Source organism: Ornithorhynchus anatinus, chromosome 8, assembly GCF_004115215.2.
Source record: "Ornithorhynchus anatinus isolate Pmale09 chromosome 8, mOrnAna1.pri.v4, whole genome shotgun sequence".
Classification (NCBI taxonomy): domain Eukaryota; kingdom Metazoa; phylum Chordata; class Mammalia; order Monotremata; family Ornithorhynchidae; genus Ornithorhynchus; species Ornithorhynchus anatinus.
The window spans coordinates 13,013,729-13,034,427 of record NC_041735.1 but is presented as its reverse complement, the minus strand read 5'-3'; the positions used below and the strand labels follow the sequence as shown (position 1 = coordinate 13,034,427).

Below are 20,699 nucleotides of genomic sequence, written 5' to 3'. Positions count from 1 at the left end.
CACACTGGGGAAACGCAACCGGAGGCGGCAGAAAGATCTCTCCTCCGAAAGGGCACCTGAAACGTGCCGGGGGGCAAAGGGGGACAGGCGGCCGGGGGGGGGATTTCGGTCTTGAAATCGAGAGACCCCCCCCGTGCAACGACCCCCCATCCTCCGGGATTTGTGGAAAGGGGGGTCCGCCTGCGGGGCGGCCTTTGCAGCGGGAGTTCATTCATTCGTCATTCACTCCATCCTATTTATGGAGCGCTTACTCTGTGCGGAGCACTGCACTCGGCGCTTGGAAAGGCCAATTCGGCAACAGATAATAAGAATGTTGGTATTTGTTAAGCGCCGAGCACTGTTCTAAGCGCTGGGGGAGATCCAGGGGAATCAGGTTGTCCCACGTGAGGCTCCCAGTCTTCATCCCCATTTTCCAGATGAGGGAACTGAGGCCCAGAGAAATGAAGTGACTTGCCCACAGTCACCCAGCTGACAAGCGGCAGAGTCGGGATGGAGACGGTGAGCCCGTCCTTGGGCAGGGATCGTCTCTATCTGTTGCCCAATGGTCCATTCCCAGCGCTTAGGAGAGTGCTCCGCACATAGAGGAGCAGCGTGGCTCAGTGGCAAGAGCCCGGGCTTGGGAGTCAGAGGTCATGGGTTCGAATCCCGGCTCTGCCACTTGTCAGCTGGGTGGCTGTGGGCGAGTCACTTCACTTCTCTGGGCCTCATCTGTCAAATAGCCCCACGTGGGACAACCTGCTCGCCCTGTCTCTCCCCCAGCGCTTAGAACAGTGCTCTGCACATAGTAAGCGCTTAACAAATACCGACATTACTATAGTAAGCGCTCGACAAATACTACTGCATTGACAATCCCCGCCCAGTGACGAGCTCCCAGTCTAAACAGGGGAGACGGACAGCAGACCAAAACAAGACAACATCGACATAAATCGAATCCAGGAGATGGACACCTCATTAAGAAATAAATAGGGCAATAAATAACATAGACACAGGAGCACAGTGCTGAGGGGAGGGTGGGGGGAGCAGCAGCAGAGGGATGGGGGGGCTGAGATCGGGAAGGCCTCCTGGAGGAGGTGAGGGCTCGGTAGACGCGTTGTACATCTCATTAAGAAATAAATAGGGCAATAAATAACAGACACAGGAGCACAGTGCTGAGGGGAGGGTGGGGGGGAGCAGCAGCAGAGAGATGGGGGGCTGAGATCGGGAAGGCCTCCTGGACGAGGTGAGCGCTCAGTAGGCGCGTTGCACATCTCATTAAGAAATAAATAGGGCAATAAATAACATAGACACAGGAGCACAGTGCTGAGGGGAGGGTGGGGGGAGCAGCAGCAGCGGGATGGGGGGGGCTGAGATCGGGAAGGCCTCCTGGAGGAGGTGAGCGGTGGGTAGGCGCTATGGCTTTAAGAGGCAGCGCGGGGCCCCCCCCCCCCGCAAATCCCGCTTCCCTGCTCCCATCCCGCCCTTTTTACGGGGATCGGGAGAAGGGCGGTCCGGGAAAGGGGGGTGGGGGGAGAAAAACCCCGCACGAGGTCTGGGATTGGTGCAGCCGGGCGGGGGGCTCCTCCCTCCCCGCCTCCCCATCCCTCCCCCCGACACCTTTTTTTTTCTTTCCCTTTTCCCTTTTCCCTCTTCCCTCTCCCCCTCCCCGCCTTCTCCCCCCCCCCCCCCCCGATGCGGTGGAAAAGGGCAGTCCCGTCTAGCGCTGACGTCAGGCCGTCTGCCTGCTTCAGACTCGTATCTTCGGATGAAACCGAATCTCCTTGGACTTGAATGAGGAGGAGGAGGAGGAGGAGGAGGAGGAGGAGGAGGAGGAGGAGGCGGAGTGGTGGGGGAAGCCGCTCCGAATCGGCCCGACAAGCGGAGAAACAAAGTAGCAAGTCGACTGCCACCGGCGCTTGTGCGGAGAAACTTAAAAGGCTGGAGAGAGGGAGAGAGAAAGGAGGGGGGGGAAGAGAAGCAGCACCACATTTTCCTCCCGTTTGACTGCTTCCCCCCCTCCCGTTTTTTTTGGGGCGTTTGAATTTTTTAATAAGAATTTTTTTTTTTTAAAGCCAGTCCTCTTCCTCCTTCCTGTTCCGCAGCGGTAGCGACGGCAGAACCGTCCTTTATGTTGTGCTTCCCGGAGCCCCCTCCGCTCTGCTCCAAGCCCCCCGTTTTCCTCTCTTTTTTCAATGTATAACTTGATGGGTCTGAACAGCACCGCCGCCGCCGGTCAGCCCAATGTCTCCTGCACATGCAACTGCAAAAGGTCTTTGTTTCAGAGTATGGAGATCAGTAAGTATTCCTCGGGCTCGTCTCTCGGGTTGGGTCTCCCCTGCTCCTTCTCCGCCCTTCCCGGGGAAAGATGCCCCCCATCCTCCTTCCCTTTTCCCGCTGCGGGCTCCGAGGGCGGAGGTCCCGTTTCTCGGAGGGTTTTGCTCTTCTCCTCCTTGGGGGTGGTGGGGGGGGGGGGTGCGGGGCTCGGGACGCTTTGGGCTGCGCTTCTTGGAAAGCAAAGAAGGAAAAAAAAAGTTTGGGTTGCCGCCCTCCCTGCCTCCTTCCCCGCCTCCTCCTCCTCCTTCTTCTTCCCCACCTCCTCCTCCTCCTCCCGCCGCTGCCGAGCGCGGCCAGGAGGCCGAAGCCTCCTGCCACCCCGGGTCCCTAATTTGTATGTCCCTAATTTGTGTGTCCCCTGTCCGTCCTCACCCCCCGAGGTTGGGGGGCGAAGGAGCAAAGTTGCGCCGCAACTGCACCGGGCGCAAAGCCCCAGCCTCGGCCCTGCCTCGACCTCCCCCTGTGGCCAGTGACCGGTGGGGACGGGCGCGGATCCTTCCCGGTTTTGTCCCGCAGCCAGCCGGGCCGGGGGGAGGGGACCCGGGAGTTCCCGGACCCCCCCCCCCCCCCAACCTCTTTGGCCTCCTCCGGACCCCCCTCTTCTCGGCCCATTCCGGGAAAACCGTGCAGCATGAGGATGGCATTTGTTAAGCCCTTACTAGGTGCCAAGCGCTGGGAAGGATACGAGGTGATGAGGTTGTGCCACGCGAGGTCTTCATCCCCATTCTACAGATGGGATAACTGAGGCCCAGTGAACTCGTCACACAGTTGACGAGTGGCCGAGCCGGGATTTGAACCCATGACCTCTGACTCCCAAGCCCGGGCTCTTTCCACGGGGCCACGTTTCTTTGCTCCCGGTTTAACCAGGTGCCCTCCAGGGGACCTTCTGGGGTGCGGTGACCCCAATCCCTGACCCTCCCGGGGCTGGGGAAAAAGTGGGGGGTCGGTGGCCGGAAGACAGACGCCCTCGCCCCCTCGGGTTCCCCTTAGCCCGGGAGCGATCGGGGAAAGGATCGGAGGCCGGGGAATTAAATCAATGAAGTTTCAGTTTTCCTTCCCAAGGGACGATCGCGATCGAGCAACTCGACGGCTTCCAGCCCTACTTTGCTGGTCAAAATGCCCTTCCACCCGTGCGTGTGCCCCTATGTGTGTATACGCGTGTGTGCGCTTATAAATAGCCTGGGGCTGGGCAGGGTTGGCCTGTGTCTAGCCAGGGCAGTGGTTAAATGAGTCAAAGGTGGGTCCTTTTTTTTTTTTCCCCCTCCTTCAAATGATGGGTGAGAGGGGGAGGAAGGGAATACGAGGATGAACGTGCCCACTGGCCAAGTTGACACTAAGGAAATTAGCTGAAATGAGTTGGGAGGCCTATCCAGTTACTTCGGGCAGAAATGTTTTGCTTTGAGTTAGCCGGATATCAACCCCCGTTTCCCCACGTTTCTTGTCAGTGTAGACACTGACATTGCCATCTTAGCAGTTCCTTCTCTCTGCTCAACCAGCCGCCTACATAACGATGCCTATTTAATAGTGACCGTTGGAAAGAGAACAATGGGCTAAACTCAGGGAAATGTGAAAATATATATATATATATATACATATATATATGTGTTTGGTAATAGGACGCCAGGCAGGTGCCATCTCCATTTTCCACCTAGAAAAGCACACTGGGATTGTGATTGGGTGGGATTTTTGGTCCACAGACCCATCTAGGATGTTAGTCACAACCCAACGATTGCATGGAGATGCTTGTTCAGTGTTTGTGAACATCTAAGAAGGATCATGGTAATGTGTGACTCATTAGGCAGTTTAACATATGCTCTTGCTACACATTAGGTTGAGTGTTTGACCAGCATTTAAACAGCACTGCACTGTGGCAAAGGTAAAAATAACAAATGACCCCATCTTTTGAGATTGGGGAGCAGGAGTTGCGAGGGATGGTGCTTTGCTGTGGTTACGGGAGCATAGGCAGGCATTCAATTCTAATCTCTCCAAATCATTTGAAGTTGTTATTGAATACTATTCTGCCTCCTTTGTAGTGAAAAAAAAAAAGCAAGGACAGAATTTCCCCATTTTTCTCTCTTGCTATCCAAGGTTGCCTTTTGAACTCTTAGGGGATAAGGCAGTGCATCTGAATATTATGTATATAGACATTCAAGATCTGAAATGAAATAGTGTACCAACAAATGAGAAGATCCAGTAGCATTTTTGGGTATAGTTAAAAAAGGAAGCTTATTGATCAAGGAGGTCAAAATTACTTTTAATACCATATTATGATCCATCTTGTAACAGAGTGGTTTGCAGAAAGTGGTATTTTTACCTTTTTTTTCTTCATTCATTTTAGGAATTTTTTCCAAATTCATCATTTTTATTTCTGTCCCTTCCTCTCAACTAATCAGCTATAATGATGTTTTGGCTGACACCCAGACAGCCTTGTTAATTTAGTTGTCTGCTCTAACTGTCTGTTCTTCCAAATAGACTGCATTTCTCACTTCTGATGAAGTGGTGCTGTGGAGAGTCTGACCCACAAGGTTAGCATTGTTAACACTTTTGCTGGAGAGTCTGGTTTTTAGGTGTCCTAATTAGCCTCTGTGATCAACGTATTTTTTAAACAAGGCCCTTAATTATTTGGGAAGGGAGGAAACCTAGAAGAAGAAGAAGAAGAAGAAGAAGAAGAAGATGAAGAAGGCGGAGAAGATACATTTTGAAAATGTGTGTTTATTGAAAAAAATAATGAAGATTTTCCTAAATGATTATGTCACAGTTAGGAAATCTTTTGACCCTGTGGATTTAAGTCTATCCTTACACTGGAAGAAATGGAAATCTGATCCCATTTGATTTAATTGGAAAGCTCATTTCACATTAATTTTTCAACAGTGCTTTAAAGTTTGGTTGAGAATTGAGTGATTTAAAACATTGAGCTTTAGGAATGTCATTATTATTGCTATTTTTAACATTTAACAAGGTCCCCAATGTACTAGGTGCTTCCAGAACACAACTGGTATATAGGCAAAGTCACCGCTCTCAAAGGAGTTTACATGCTGAAGGAGTTGTTAAAAGTTGGTTTTCAGACTTATTGTTCCATTGTGATTATCAGGGTTTTCAGGGTGAAATGCTGCTTTTTACTGGGCACTCCTGAGAAATCTTAGATCGTGACTTAGTTATGCGAATTTTGGGAAAAGGACTGGCCTTTGTAGATTGGATTCCAAAATACGACCACCTCAAATTTTAAAATAAAACATAACCTATAGCACTATATGCAGATTTAATCTCGTCCGTGTTCAGTCAGAACTAAGTAGGATTTTCCTGATTTTTTTAACGCTACCATCTCTGAGTAGATCATTACTCTTCCTTGACTTTAATAACCTATTAAATGAGATGGTTCAAGGTTCAAGGTTTCCCATCACATGCACTGTGATACTTGAATATGAGTTCACTGCCACAGAATATATCAAAATGAAAGCATCTCTTTTCCCTGAATTATGGGCACTGTGATTAAAAGCTACCACATTGAAGCGCTGGAGACATAAGACCACAGAATTCATTCCTTACTTTTGAAGAAGGGATTGTCCATCCATTCACTATCATATATTTGTTGACCCCCTTTTCAGCTTTAGTTCTAATCCGAAGAAATGAACGTTCTTTATGTTAGTTAACTCATTTCCAGCCTCATTGGAAACAAATAGTTTGCATCCTCTGATGCAGTTCTAATCAAGTTTTTTTTTCTATTTCCATTGACCTGATTTTAAAATGAGACCAATTTCATCTTGGAAATCTAGTAATGTAGGTCTTTGGATTGATTTATTTTGTGAATGATTGTCTCTTGCCGTAAAAGACAAAGCAGTGAATCATATCAATAAATATTACTCCCTCAATCCCCCATTGACCTTCAGGGAATGGTTTAGGCATGACATTCCGTGTGTGTGTGTGTGGGTGTGTGTATGTGTTTTAGAAAAACTCCATTTCAAATAAGTTATAGATTCCTGAAAGATAAGGTTACTGGCTACTGCAGGGAAATCTTTGATTAAGGATTCAGAAGTCAGCATTAAATGGAATAGTTCTTCTAGGCTTACAAAACATCTGACTACTGTACCGATCTGAAGAGAGGAATCCATTCTGCTCCATAGTGGTTCATTGCCAGCCTTCAGAAAGTCAGGTTGAGCCAGCCAGACGACTCCTGTACAGTCCTAATCAGTCAGGCAGGGTGACTGAAGGTCAGAGGTGAGTGTAGGGCTTGCAAGTCTGTAAATAACTAATTCTTCTTCTCAACAAACAGAGTAATGCTACACCCATCTTCCTTCAAAAGCCAGCTTACCAACATACTGGAAACAGTTAAACCTCTTTTTTGGCAAAATTACTCCTACGGATAAGCTCAGCAAATCTGTGCAATCTCATTTCCAAATAAAAAGAGCTCTTGCAAAGTTGTCTCAAATTCGTGCCAGCAACAGCTTCTCCTCAGGGCTGGACTCCGATAGTCTCAGGGAACTCGAAGGCTGGTGCAGGCTGAAAAAAACGTTTGGTGGGGGATGTTGCTGAGGTGGTGGTGGGGGAGAATATTAGGGAGTCAATTCGGACTGAGGATGGAAAAATCTGCCTTCAGCTTTTAATTATGGAGGCAGGTTGTACCCTGGTGCTTACAGAAGTGATACATATTTTTAAAGTAAATGCATACTTTTAGATACTTTCAGGACTTCAGGCCCAGCCATTCAGTCATCACACTGAGTTTTCTCTTGATGAGACAAGACGTTCACTAACATTTTCAGATGGAAGGAAGTTGTTTTTAAACAAGCTGTTGGCTTTGAATGATAAGGAGCCGATCGTGAGGGGTGTTTTCCTGAAAAGGCCAGTTCTGTATAACTGGCTATTTTCAGGTATTGCCTATGTAACAAGCAAGATTTTTAGATCACTCAGATGGGAATCATGGTAGATGAAAAGTTTTTCATTCAATTTAATTTCCTGCTTCAAGATTTCCACCATCAGTTTTTGGTAATGCAGGGCTGTGATTATTTGAAGGAATGAGACTGACTAGGAGTCAGCGGTTCCCCCTGAACTTTATATGGGTTTATGTGTGTGTGTGAAATACATATTTCAGAAAATTAGTTCAGGTTATGCATTCATCAGCCTCCCGACTGAATGGAAATATGGTTTCCACCAATAATTTTCAGGTGGCTTTAGCCCACCTTTGATTGAAACCAAAGACAGATTAGCAGACCTTAGCTACCCTCAGTGTGCCCAGCCTTTAAATTGTGACTTTTTCTCATGGGACAACAGTAGCCGCTTTAGTTTCTTTTGGCAAAGCATTCAAGTAAGAAATGAGAAATTTTTGTTTCTATGCTCATCATCCTCTCTTTATTTTCTGGCTTCTTGGGTACCAGGTTTTTATCCCCGTCCCCCTTTTCCTTCAAGGTGCATCAAAATTTAGAGATCTGCGTTGAAATGCGGAGCCTGAAATAATTTACGATGCAAAGCAGCGCTGGCAGGCTTGATTCAACTTTTCCTCTTAGTGTGACATTAATAAGCAGATTTTAGACACATCGTATCTTGTCATTTTGTAGTAAGGAGGTGTTTGGTTCAAACCGGAATAAGTCATTTTAGAAAAATGTCAAAAGTTACTGAGCAGTAGCCAGGCTTTAGATGTGGGTGGTGTTCAGAACCCACAAAGTATTTGACACAGAGATTCTGGTGTTCCGTAACTTCCTAAGTAGAATAGGTTTATTCCTCTTCCAGTTTCCGGAGATTTTTTTAAAGGGAATTTGAAGGTCCAGTTGTACTGAAAACTCAGACCTTTTGCTTACAAGGACTGTCAGCATGTAACTGGGTTCTTGCTTTCCTAAGAAGAGACAAAACCAAAATTTCCACTGTTGTGTTGACAGTTGGCTAAAATTAAAATCCAGAGCTGGGATCTTATGACATATACCTTTCCCTAAAACTGAATCAATAAAGAACTAGAAATCAAATGCCCTGATTCTAATGAAAAGTCCCAATCTTATAACACATAGGGGTTTTCCTCCCTCCCCAGGAAGTCAGTGGGGTTTAGGTAGTTCATTCTTTGGTAACTCTAATTTGGGTTGGTTTGAATAACAAAATCAATGGAAAATAGGATTTCAGCAGGGAAATTTTACTGGTTTCAACACTGCTGAAGGGCACAGTTCTCTCCACAGGTATTAACCACCCACCAATCCATTACAGCTAATTTCTTGGCATAGGTATTGCCAGCAATATTTATTGCAGAAAGAATACTCACCTCCCAGCATGAGGCAATGAGATGAATATTATATGACTGAAGGCTTTGTTCAGTTTGAAAAATTTCCTCTGTGTGCAGTTGTTACTGTTCATAATGATGTAAATAGGCGCAGGTTAATCTTATCTGTTATATCTTAATGGGTGTGACCCACAATCCTGAAGAGAAAACTGGAGTTTGGGATACTCTGGGGCATTTAAAGAGTTAACCTAGCATGGCCATATTGAATTAATATGAACGATTTTAGCATTCAATTTAAATATTTGCAGGGCTCACAATCTTCAGAATATTGCGATAATGCATTTCACCACTTTTAAAAAATTATAATTTCCTTTTTTTGAAAAAAACAAGGTCAGTTGGCTTAGAACACCAGCAACATACCTTAAAATTAATTAGAATTTCAGAGGAATTAGACAGCTCAAAAAGGCAGCCTTCCTTTTCAGGCACCTTTGAATTAAAGCTGTTCATCATCAGTATTCACAAATGGGTTTTCAGAACTACCTTACTGACTGCTTTAATTATTTGATAACGAGAACGGCTTCCGGTACAGTTTGGGGATCGGAATTTTTAACAGAAGTTACTTACTCATCTCTGAAGGCTGGCTTTTTAGGATTCCAGTTTTCTTCCAACATCCCTCATTCTTCTCCACCTAGGACTCAGAAATGTGGTATAGTTTTTCAGTTTCCTCACACTGCGTACATTTTGACCAGATTGAAAATTTCCACCAGTCCAGGAAGGACCAACCACACTGGAGTCACTAATCATGAAAGTTTTGAATTTCTCAAACTAGATCCATTGACTACTGTATTTAATTTGTCCTTTCTGGAAATAATACAGATCCCTCTGGTTTTGATTTCAGCCCCTTTCTTTAATTCTACTAACATTTTTATGAGAGAAAATAGACACTGTCTATTTCCTGTCAGTGACCGTAATTTTAAACCATCTTCTGAAGTTTGTTTTTTTTTAGAGATGGTTTCCGTGAAGAGCTGCTTAACAATAAGAAGGTACTAAGAATTTGTAGTATCTCAATTTTTAAAGTGATGTTTTAAATAAGACCTTTCACCAGCTGCTTGACAGTATCAGGAGACAAAAATATGTTTTGATAGACTAAATAAAACTAGGCTTATTCCAGTCACTCTTGTGCTTGCTAGTTCTCAGAGAACGGCTATGGATTCTACTGCAGCAAGAAAGAGAAAATGTTTGAAAAATAACCTTCTCCCTTTCCCACCGAAAAAAACCAACAACCTGCGTAGATCATGGGGGTATTTTCTGAATGCAGTGAGTTTTCAAGGGCATTTTTAGAAAGTTCGTGTGGAATACCTCTGTGGGCAGATGTGATACCATCGGTTCCTGGCACAGTGAAAAAAGGAAGAAGAAAACTGGCAAGAAGACATTTCTTATAGATAAGGAAAAATTTGTCCATAAAGCTTGAAGCCTAAACACTTTCAGTGCATAAGGGGCACCTACAAACCCTGGTCAGTTTATTATGAAAAATCAGCAATCCTTTGCTCCTTTAGTTTTGGATCTCCCCTGGGGCCCGAATCTGTTTCAGTATATGGGAATTGTGTACTACACACGGGAGTACCCTGGGAATCAGGTAAAGCCATTAGCTTTTTTTCCTCCTGGGATTTGACATACATGAGGAATCCAGGTCTCTAAAGCAATGCGCTCAACCCTCTTGTGACGCAGAGACTAACATTCCTGACAGACCCCGCAGGCGTTATGGAAATGGTGCACATCTGTTTCTTCTGACATACCATTGCTTCCTATCCAGAGAGATGTGAGTGCTGTCGGAAGAACACTCCCTAATTTTCAAACAGTGTTCTGTCCCCAAAGTATCGTGAGCACACGTTTTGTGGCAGAACTGAGACTGTATGTCAACAGGTGAAGTAATCGGGAAGGTCATGGATAAATCAGGTCAGAAGAACCAGATAGCGAGTTAAAGGCCCAAGCACAATTGCTCTGCACAAGTAGGCACTCAATAAATACACCTGGCGATGAAAACATGCTTTTTTTTTAAGCCGGAAATATTCATATCAGTCACTTACACTGATCAAAATCTCTGGAAAATTGCTTATCATTCCACTTCAATTTGCTCTATAGATATAGGCCAAATATGCAAGACCAGTTCTGCTTTCAGTCCCATCTGAAATGCTTTTAAATAAATATAGCAGAGATTACACATGCTCAGAAGAAAATCTCTGCATAAAAATTACTCTTTGTTCTCTTCTATCTATGTCTGTGTTTCTCTTACCCTGTGCACGGGAACTTGAAGGCTAATCTTGACATCAGGTCAATGAATGTGCCTCCTAGAGGAGGAGATGTCATTAAAATAGACCAGGGTTGTGACTCTTTTCCTGTAGAATGGGGGAGAGTTTACATGAGACAAAGTTTCTGGTTTAAAGCATAAGAAGGGAAGTTTTTCAGTTTTTATAAATTTTCGAGGTTAAGAAAAAAAGTTCTAAATGTTTTTAGGAGAATGTCTATTAGAGATTGATGGGAACTCCTTGTTGATCATTTGCATTGTAATCCTTATTTTAGAAGATGTTTTAATCATTCAGTCAATGGTATTTATTAAGCACTTGCTATGTGCAGAGCACTGTCATCCTTAGGAGAGTACAATAGGCATGGTAGACCCGACCCCTCTTCTCAAGGAACTTGCAGTTCTAATTTTTCTGCTATTTTCTTTTCGGTTCTGAAACAGGCTATTTCTTTCCCTCCAATACTTGAAAAAAGTAATTTCTCTAAAGGAATCGACAAAACCTAGGGGAATATTTATCCCCAAGCCCATGACAGGACACATTCCATTAACAGAGTCTATCCAGCAGTAATGAAGTTCTTTTACTCAACTGTATTTTCAAAAAACAGCAGAACATGAAATGAAACATTTAAATTACTTGGAGCTCTGAAAGAGTCTGGGCCCGCACTTGAGTCTCCTATACTCTTCTCCGGGTGATATGTCAGAGCAGGTTTTTTACTCTATCACCTGAAAACGATTTAGTCAGTAATAATTCTGTAAACCTATGAATCAACTTTGCATGACTTTGTGCAAACACACTGAGTAATTTCTTTGTTCTTTTCTTTTTACTTTGTAATTGGTGTCTGTAAAAGCCCAAAGGTTTGGTCTTGCGGAAAGCATGATTCATTTATTGGTGTCTGTGCCGCCTAGTTATCGTTCAGTAATTCCAGAGTGCTGCTGCAGCCAAGAATGATTCATACATGGCTAAGCATACAAACAAATGGGGTCATGGCCATCTGCAGAAACTTTTCTAATCTATTTATGGTATGGGAGAAAGAAGTGGGTGTATTAAGGATGATGGAATAGGTGTCAATTACATTGGTGGAATATAACCGACTAAGTAATCCTAACCATCACTTAAAAACTGCTTTCTGGTCATCGCTGGGAATCATTACAATAGATCACAGCTAAATGCTGTCATATCTGTGTAGAGGATCAAACGCAGGTGCGTATGGATGGTGATTTCTGTAATGGACAAACATGATACCATTGACACTTGTCCCCACAAAACCTGGGTGTAAACATGAGTTGCAATTGTGGATCATGTCTTCAGAGTTATATCATCGTGAATTGGGCTCTCGTTCCATTTTTTCCCCTTCTATAAGCCTGGGGGTTATTCTTTAGGAAACGTGTGACAGCATTTTGAAAGACGTGGGGACTGTGCCTTTGTCTGAGGGAGAAGGGGGGCTACTTCCTTTTTCTACCGGTTGCCCTTGAAGCAGCGAGACCTAGTGGAAAAAGCCTGGGAGTCAGAGGCCCTGGGTTCTAATCCCAGCTCCACTTTACCTGCTTGGATGATCTTGCAAAGTCACTTCTCTGTGTTTCAGTTTCCTCAATTCAAAATAGGGACTCAATACCTGTTCTCCCTCCTACTTGCTCTGTGAGCCCCATGCTGGGACCTGATTTTCCTGTATCTACTCGAGAGTTTAGTGTGGTGCTTGGCATATAGTAAGCGCCACAAATAACAAATGCCACAATTATTATATGTGACCTAGCTCTTTCCAACCTGCAGCAAGGCAAAATGTGTAGCATACTGATTTTATTTTATTTTAAAAATATGTTTAAATATGTTTCAGCTTCCTCCTATTTGGTTGTCAGAGGAGAAGGAAAGGGGAGAGTAAAGGTTTGTTCCCAATTTGTCCTGAGATGCGTACAGCCAAGGAATAGCTAAAGAGGGGTCCTCTTGCCTTGATCTTTTAACGAGTAAAGAAGGCTAAGGAAAAAGATATTTGTTACAGACATAGATGTTTTTTAGCCCTGAGCTACGTTATGTACCTTGTTCGTATGGCTTCCATGCCAAAATGACTGGCTCTTTTAAATACCATTGGTGAGTGTATTTTTTTTTATGGTGTTTGTTAAGCACTTACTATGGTCCAGGCACTATACTAACACTGGGGTGGCTCTCCCCCACTTCAAAGCTTTATTGGATGCACATCTCCTCCAAGAGGCCTTCCCTGACTAAGCCCTCCTTTCCTCTTCTCCCACTTCCTTCTGTGTCGCCCTGACTTGCTCCCGTTATTCATCCCCCCTCCCAACCCCACAGCACTTATGTATATATCTGTAATTTATTTATTTATATTAATGTCTGTCTTGCCCTCTAGACTGTAAGCTCGTTGACAGGGAATGTGTCAGCTTACTGTTGTACTCTCCCAAGCACTTAGTACAGTGCTCTGCACACAGGAAGCACTCAATAAATACGGCTGACTGACTGATACAGATCATGAGGTTGTACACTGTCCCTGTCGTGCATAAGGCTCACAGTCTTAATCGCCATTTTATAGATGGGGTAACTGAGACACAGATAAGGTAAGTGCCTTGCCTAAGGTTACACAGCAGCCAAATGGTGGAGCCAGGATTAGAACCCAGGTCATCTGTTTCACAGGTCCGTGCTCATTCCACTAGGCCATGCTGCTTCCTAGGTGCTTAACGGGCTCAGCTAGCCTCAGACGGAGGGCTCATCTAGATCCTCTTTGTAGATCTGTGATTTCTGTGGAAGATCTAGACTGGTGCCCTTGGTCTTAAATTCAAACCAGGCATTATCAGAATTACTTCACCACATTGTTGTATAAAGAGCAGGATTCTCAGTCACTGTCATGTCAAGAGCTTGAGAGCTTCATGCATATTAATTATTGAAACTCCAAAATACCTCTGTGAGGTAGGAGTTAATTCATTGTACTTTGCCTCCCTGAGGCTTTGTTTACCTTTCTCTAAAGTGACTTCATGACCTCCTAGCAGAACTGGATAAAGAAGAGAAACTGTAACTCCGGGGTATCTTATGGTGAGAATTACAATTCAGTTTTTTTCTCAAATGTTCTGGCATTTGTCTTCAGACTTTCTCTTCATCATCGACTTACTGCCCCCATTTATTTCTTTCTGTACATTTCTTCTGTTAGAGAAGCAAGTGTGGCTTAGTGGAAAGAACATGGGCTTGGGAGTCAGAGGACGTGGGTTCTGATCCCAGCTCTGCCACTCATCTGCTGTGACCTTGGGCAGGTCACTTCACTTCTCTGTGCCTCAGTTCCCTCATCTGTAAAGTGGGGACTAAGACTGTGAGTCCCATGTGAGACAACCTGATTCCCGTGTATTTACCCCAGCAATTAGAACAGTGCTTGGCACTTGGTAAGTGCTTAACAAATACCATAATTGTTATTACTATCATTATGATTATGTTCATAAGCGGCAACTGTTTTCTTCCCAAAAAAAGAGAAGTGAAGGGAGTTTCTGAGTGAAGACAAATTGTCTGACCACTGTCACAGTCAGCAGAAAAAACTTTTAGATGCTTTTTCACAATCCATTCCTAGAGGAAACTGAGAGAGCGATACTCTTGAAGCCGTGACAGTTTCTTGATAGGCCCAAGTTAGCAAGGGTTGAGGGAAGGAGGTAGCAGTTTTTTTAGGAGAAAAAAAGTCCATATTAATATAATAATTGTGATATTTGTTAAGTATTTACTATTTGCCAGACCCTGTGCTAAGCACTGGAGTATATACAGTATAGTCCGTTGATCCACAGCCTCTGTCCCACATGGGATTCACGTGAAGAACCTATGCATATTTTTTCAGTTGCAATTATTATTATTTTTAATAGTACTTGTTAAGTGCTCACTATGTGCCAAGAACCGTACTAAGCATTGGGATAGATACGAGATAATTAGGTAAGGTACAATCCCTATCTCAAGTGGGGCTCCCAGTCTAAGTAGGAGTAAGTAGAAATGAATCCCCATTTTACAAAGGAGGAAACTGACCTAAGAGAAGTTAAGTGACTTACCCAGGGTCATATAGCAAACAAGTGGCAGAGCCGGAATTAGAACCCAGGTCCTCTTGTCTCCCAGGTCCATGCTTTTTCCACTAGGCCACAGTGAGTACCCTACAAAACAAACAATGTGGTGGTGTTCCTTGACAGGCAGCGTGGCCTAGTGGAAAGATCATAGGACTGGGAGTTGGAAGGCCCGGGTTTGATTCGCCATTCCACTTGCCTGCTGTGTGACTTTTGAGATGACTGTGTCCTATCTAAGTACCTTGTACATAACCCAGAGCGTAGTACAGTGCTTGGCACATAATAAGCACATGACAAATACCTTCATTATTTAATTATATACCTTATGACCATGGAAACGAGCTTGCTCAAGTGGTGCGGTTAGTTGGGGACAAGTGGAAGAATGCCCATTTTGTTATTTTTCTTTTGCTCATATTTATTTCAATAACAAGTGGCTGAAGAAAGGTTGATTGTGGCTGAGTGTACAAAACTAGCTAAAGGAAAAAGCAGTCAGTGCACTGCGATGGAATTGGCATCAGCCTTCTACAAAACCATCAGTTCTGTAGCTGAAAGGAAGGCAGTGTGCTGGGCTGTGCCCATTTCAAAGTAAGTTCATAATATGACGTCTCTATTTTTATAATGATAATTTCATAATTAAACATTTATAATTAAACTAGGGGGAGGCAATAAACTTAATGTGTAGGGATGGCGAAATCATAGCTCTGCTCCTATTCACAAGTTCCAGTGAATTAAGTAGCCAAGATACGTGAGCCATCAGATAGAATATCTTTATTCAACTCTGTTGTACTGTACTCTCTCAAGTGCTTAATACAGTGCTCTGCACATAGTAAGCGCTTGATAAGTATGATTGATTGATTGATTGAATATCATGTTGTGTGGCCTTCCCTAGGCTGTAAGCTCCTAAAGTGCAGCAAACATGTCTACTGTATTGTACTCTCTCTCAAGCGCTTATTACAGTGCTCTGTACTCAAGAAGCACTAAATAAACACCATTGATTGATTGATAAGATGAAGCTCTGTGCAAGAATCATTTCCCTGAAAAACCAAGGGAACTGGTAAGGGAGTATGTTTAGATTTAATTCGTCTCAATAGGCCTTAACTTGTTTGATTTCAGAGGTATTTGGAGCCAGTGTTATTGTTTCTCCTCCTGTAGCTCCCGAGGATGCTGCCTTGCAGCCTCAGAAACCAGAGCGAGGAGAAGAACCTGATTTCCTCTCCTGAATTCTCGACAGGAAGCGGAGGGAATCTTTGTCAGAGAATTGCTCATTGAGTGGCCCTCTCTGGTCCTCCCAATTTTGTTTCTTTCAAGGGCACCGAAAGATGTTGGGATAAAAAGGGAAGGGAGCAGCGGAATTAGTTGCGGGAAGGGCAAGCCCACCACCCCAGTTCTAGCGCTGCTGTCCCCCACTGCTGCTGTACCCCATCTTTAGGGCACCCACTCAGAACTGCGGTTACTGCAGAGTGTTAGGTAAGAAACCCATTCTCCTCCCCTCCCCCGTCAAGTTAACATAGCCATCCCTATGCCTGTTCTCCCTTGATGCAGGAAGAGAATCTGATTAATAGTGCATTAGTTGGTAGCGCATAAACCTATTGATTTGTTATCAGTCCTGTTGGCAGTACGAACGAAAAGATTGTCCGTAGGCCAGGTCTACCCTAGCGTAATTGAAGCAGTTTTCTTGATCATTCAAAGCCCTGAGTTTATATTGTCTGGATATTTCTGGCAAAAGCAGGTTTATAAAATCCAGATAATTGCCTCAACACCCCGCTTCATTTGACTATTTCAAAAGAAAAAGAGGAAGTGAAACACACAAGCATATTTTGTGTTTGCTAGATGGCATTTCAGAGCTGAATGTTGTCCTCTTAAAATGAATAAACTGAATAAACTTCCTGGGTACTGGAAGGTAAAATACAATACCTAATTGACCTCTTAATGGAGTAGGCATACACATTTCACTCATCTATTCCATTAGCTATCCAATTTTCTTTTCAGTTTTACTTTTTGGGGCACTCAGATTTTATCCTTCGAAGTGGCATATTTGCTGAAAAAACTTGGGCTTTTTAGACTAATATGTAGGTACTGTATTAACAATAATAGTATTGGTTAAACACTTCCAGTGTGCCAACCACTGTACTAAGTGCTGGGGTAAATGTAGCTTGTGCAGTTTGGGGGATATGAGTCACTTTAAAGCTTTTTAATTGCTCATGTTTATTAAAAGTGTTTCCTAGCCTCTCTTTTATATTCACTAATCAGCCTCACTGCAGAACAAAGTGTGTCCAGAGAGATTGGTCAAAGATGGTAAAAAATTAGATAATGTTTGTCCTCACCCACATTCAGTACTGCAGGTGACTCTTTCCCACTTCCTCATTTTCCTTAGACTGTAATCTGTTTTTTGCCTAAACTCAGACTCCTCACTCCCTGGTAAAGCAAATTTTCCATAATTTAACTGAGGGATTTCATTGCCAAGAGCCAGGGTGCCAACTCCCCCCACCAAAGTTATCACTGGGCTCCTATTGGTCCTAGGATTTTGGAGTGTGGGCCAGTGATTTCCAGACTTTGACCAGGCCTGTTAGGGGACCCCCAGAGACTATAGCAGGCTGATGTTTCCGCCTTCTCTGGATTTACATGAAGAAGTTGTGGGAAAGGAGAACCTTTTGTGGGTCTAAAGTCACTCCCGAACCCTCCCCAACCTAGGAGTGCACAGAAAGAGCCCAGGACTGGGTGTCAGGAGTCCTGGGTTCCAATTCTAGCTCTACCACTTATGTGCTCTATGACCTGGGGAGAGTCACTTGTCTTCTCTGTGCCTCCATTGCCTGAATTGTAAAATGAGGATTCAGTCCCTGTTCTCTTTCCCCCTTAGACTGTGATCCCCATGTGGGACAGGGATTGTATCAGATCTGATTGTACTGTATCTACTCTGGCTCTTAGCACAGTGCCTGGCACATAATAATAATAATAATGGTATTTGTTAAGCACTTACTATGAGCCAGGCACTGTATTAACCACTGGGGTGGATAGAAGCAAATCAGGTTGGACACAGACCCTGTCCTGCTTAGGGCTTGCGGTCTTAATCCCCATTTTACCGGATGAGGTAACTGAGGCACAGAGAAGTGAAGCAATTTGCTCAGGGTGACACAGCAGAGAAGTGGTGAAGCCGGAATTAGAACCCATGACCTTCTGACTCCCAGGCCCGTGCTCTATCCACTCTGCCATGCAAAGCTCTTAACGAATACCACAAGGATTGTAGTTTTAACCAAGAAACGTGTTTCTTGCTGAAAGCTGAGGTCAAGGGAAGGGAAGCAGCATGACCTAGTGGAAAGAGCATAGGACTGGGATTCAGAGGACCTGGGATCTAATCCTGCCTCTTTTCTTTTGTAAGACCTTGGGGAAGACCCTGAACTTCTCTGTGCTTCAATCACCTCATCTGTGAAATGGAAATTTAGACTGTGAGCCCCATGTGAGACATGGACTGTGTCCAACTTGTTTACCTTGTATGTACCCCAGCGCTTAGTACCGTTCCTGGCACATAGTAAGCGCTTTACAAAATACCACAATTATTATTATTACTACACCATTCTGCCTCCCCTGCTTATTTGGCTTCTAACTCATGGGTTTTAAACCTTTCTTGTTAATTTGTGACAAAAAGTACTAGCGGCAAATTTCCCTCTGCTTTGGTTGAAAACAAGGCTACCACTTTCAAGAAACAAGAAGATTTTCTCACTGCTTTATAGAGTCTTGTTTATCCGCATTCAGATTCAGGGCTAGACAGTGTCTCTGATGCAGATTAAGCCTGGGAAAAGATTTTCAGAGAGGCTCAGAGAGCTAGCTTATGCTTCACACCTTTGCAGCTTCCCACATTCCTCACCTGGCCCACATTCCTTTACTGCCAGCAAGGATGTAGGTGATCCTAGACAAGCATGAATAATGTCTCCTGGAGTTATTCCCATTAGTCAACTGAGCACTGCACAATGCAGGGGATTCTTGGCCAGGATCCCTCACTGAACACAGTGACGTGAAACACTAAAAATTCCCAAGGGCACCTTGCTTCTGAACTCTAGTTCTGATCCCTTCCCAGACTCACCCGCCGTTGATGGCCGTATCTCGCTCCACCCCAGAACTAATGTATTTATTTTACTTTTAAGTAGTTTACTGTTCTTGTTCTCCCTAGATCTTCAAGTAGGCTTGAAATTGGGGGGATTTTTGCTTAAAAAAAAGTAAAGATTGTATCCCGTTTCCCATGTTGAATCCAATCTATTTTCATCCATAGAAACAGTGTTTATGTGATGCTTTGGATGGGCCTTTTTATGATTTAGGAAGCAAACTGCAGCTTTTCTGCTCAAACAAAATCTCAGCACTTTAAAAAGCTCAATGAACCAAATTTCCCAAGATGAAACCAGGCTAGTCCAGCAGCCTCCAACAGTGTCAAGTGGGAAATGTCCTGGATGAAGGCCGTGGGCCCCAATATAAGGTTCTTTACTTCTGCTCTAGCAGGTTATCTTGTGCAAGTCGCTTATCATCCTCTGTGCCACAGTGTCCTCATCTGTAAAATGGGGATTAAAGTACCTGTTCTCCCTACCCCTTAGATTGTGAGGCCCATTTGGGACAGGGACTATGTCTAAATCTGTTTATACTGTAGCTATCCCAGTGCTTAGTGCAGCATTAAGCATGAACAAAACCACAATTATCATCATCATCATCATCTTGTGATTCCAGTATTACAAAGAAAAATAAAAAAAGAAGACTATCCCTAGGAATAAATTGTGCACATCCAATTTGGTTGGCTCACTGTTGTTGCTTTGAATGCCATCACATCTATTTCTACCATTTTTAAAATGGTCCTGAAGGTGACGAAAATGTTGCTTCTAGAAGAAGAGCTAAGTGAAGGTACTGAAGGAAATTAAAATGCTAAGTCTGTAGGAAGGTTGGGGCGGGTGGGGGGGGGGGGGGATGTTCTGCTTTTGGCAGGATAATGGAACTATTAGAACCAGTCAATTAGTGGTATTTATTGAGCGTTTACTTTGTTCAGTGCACTGAAGTAAACTCTTGGGAGAGTGCAATACAAAGAGAGAACTGGAGGCTTCTAAACCTTTGCTATAGTGTCCAGAAACGAGGCCTGTACCTGCAAATTAGCTGGGTACCTTAGGTCTAAAAAATACACTTTGGCCCTGACTTGTAGTGCTATTTCAGGCAAATTATATTTTTTGATCTGCATTAACAGGACAGTTCAAGCTAGAGTATGCTTTTAGACCTGTCAAGGATGACAACCTTGGTGTCATCCTTGACTCCACTCTCTCATTCACCCCACATATCCAGTCCGTCACCGAAGCCTGCCGGTCTGAAACTTCACAACATCGCCAAATTCTGCTTTTTCCTCTCCACCCAAACCACTCCCAGGTTAGTACAGTCATTCGTCCTATCCTGACTGGATTACTGCATCAGCCTCCTTTCTGAACTCCCAACCTCCTGTCTCTCCACACTTCAGTCCATACTTCACTCTACTGCCCGTGTTATCTTTCTACATAAACGTTCTGGGCATGTTACCCGCCTCCTCAAAAATCTCTAGTGGTTGCCATTCAACCTCCGTATCCAACAAAGGCAGCGTAGCTTAGTGGAAGGAGCACAGGCTTGGGAGTCATAGGTCGTGGATTCTAATCCTGGCTCTGCCACTTGTCAGCTGTGTGACTTTGGGCAAGTCCCTTAACTTCTCTGTGCCTCTGTTACCTCATCTGTAAAATGGAGATTAAGACTGTGAGTCCCACATGGGACAACCTGATAACCTTGTATCTATCCCAGTGCTTAGAACGGTGCTCAGCACATAATAAGTGCTTAACAAATACCTTTATTATTATTACTAATAATAATAAT

General features: G+C 44.1%; 1 protein-coding gene across 1 annotated transcript in view; it reads left to right on the top strand.

Moving 5' to 3' along the window:
- Positions 1 to 1,789: 1,789 nt before the first annotated feature.
- Positions 1,790 to 20,699, top strand: part of PMEPA1 (prostate transmembrane protein, androgen induced 1) — a 68,131-nt gene continuing 49,221 nt past the window's right edge. Inside the window, exon 1 of the mRNA XM_001510335.5 lies at positions 1,790 to 2,271. Within this exon, the coding sequence (XP_001510385.1) occupies positions 2,169 to 2,271 (103 nt within the window). The 5' untranslated portion in view covers positions 1,790 to 2,168. The remainder of the gene's footprint in view (positions 2,272 to 20,699) is intronic.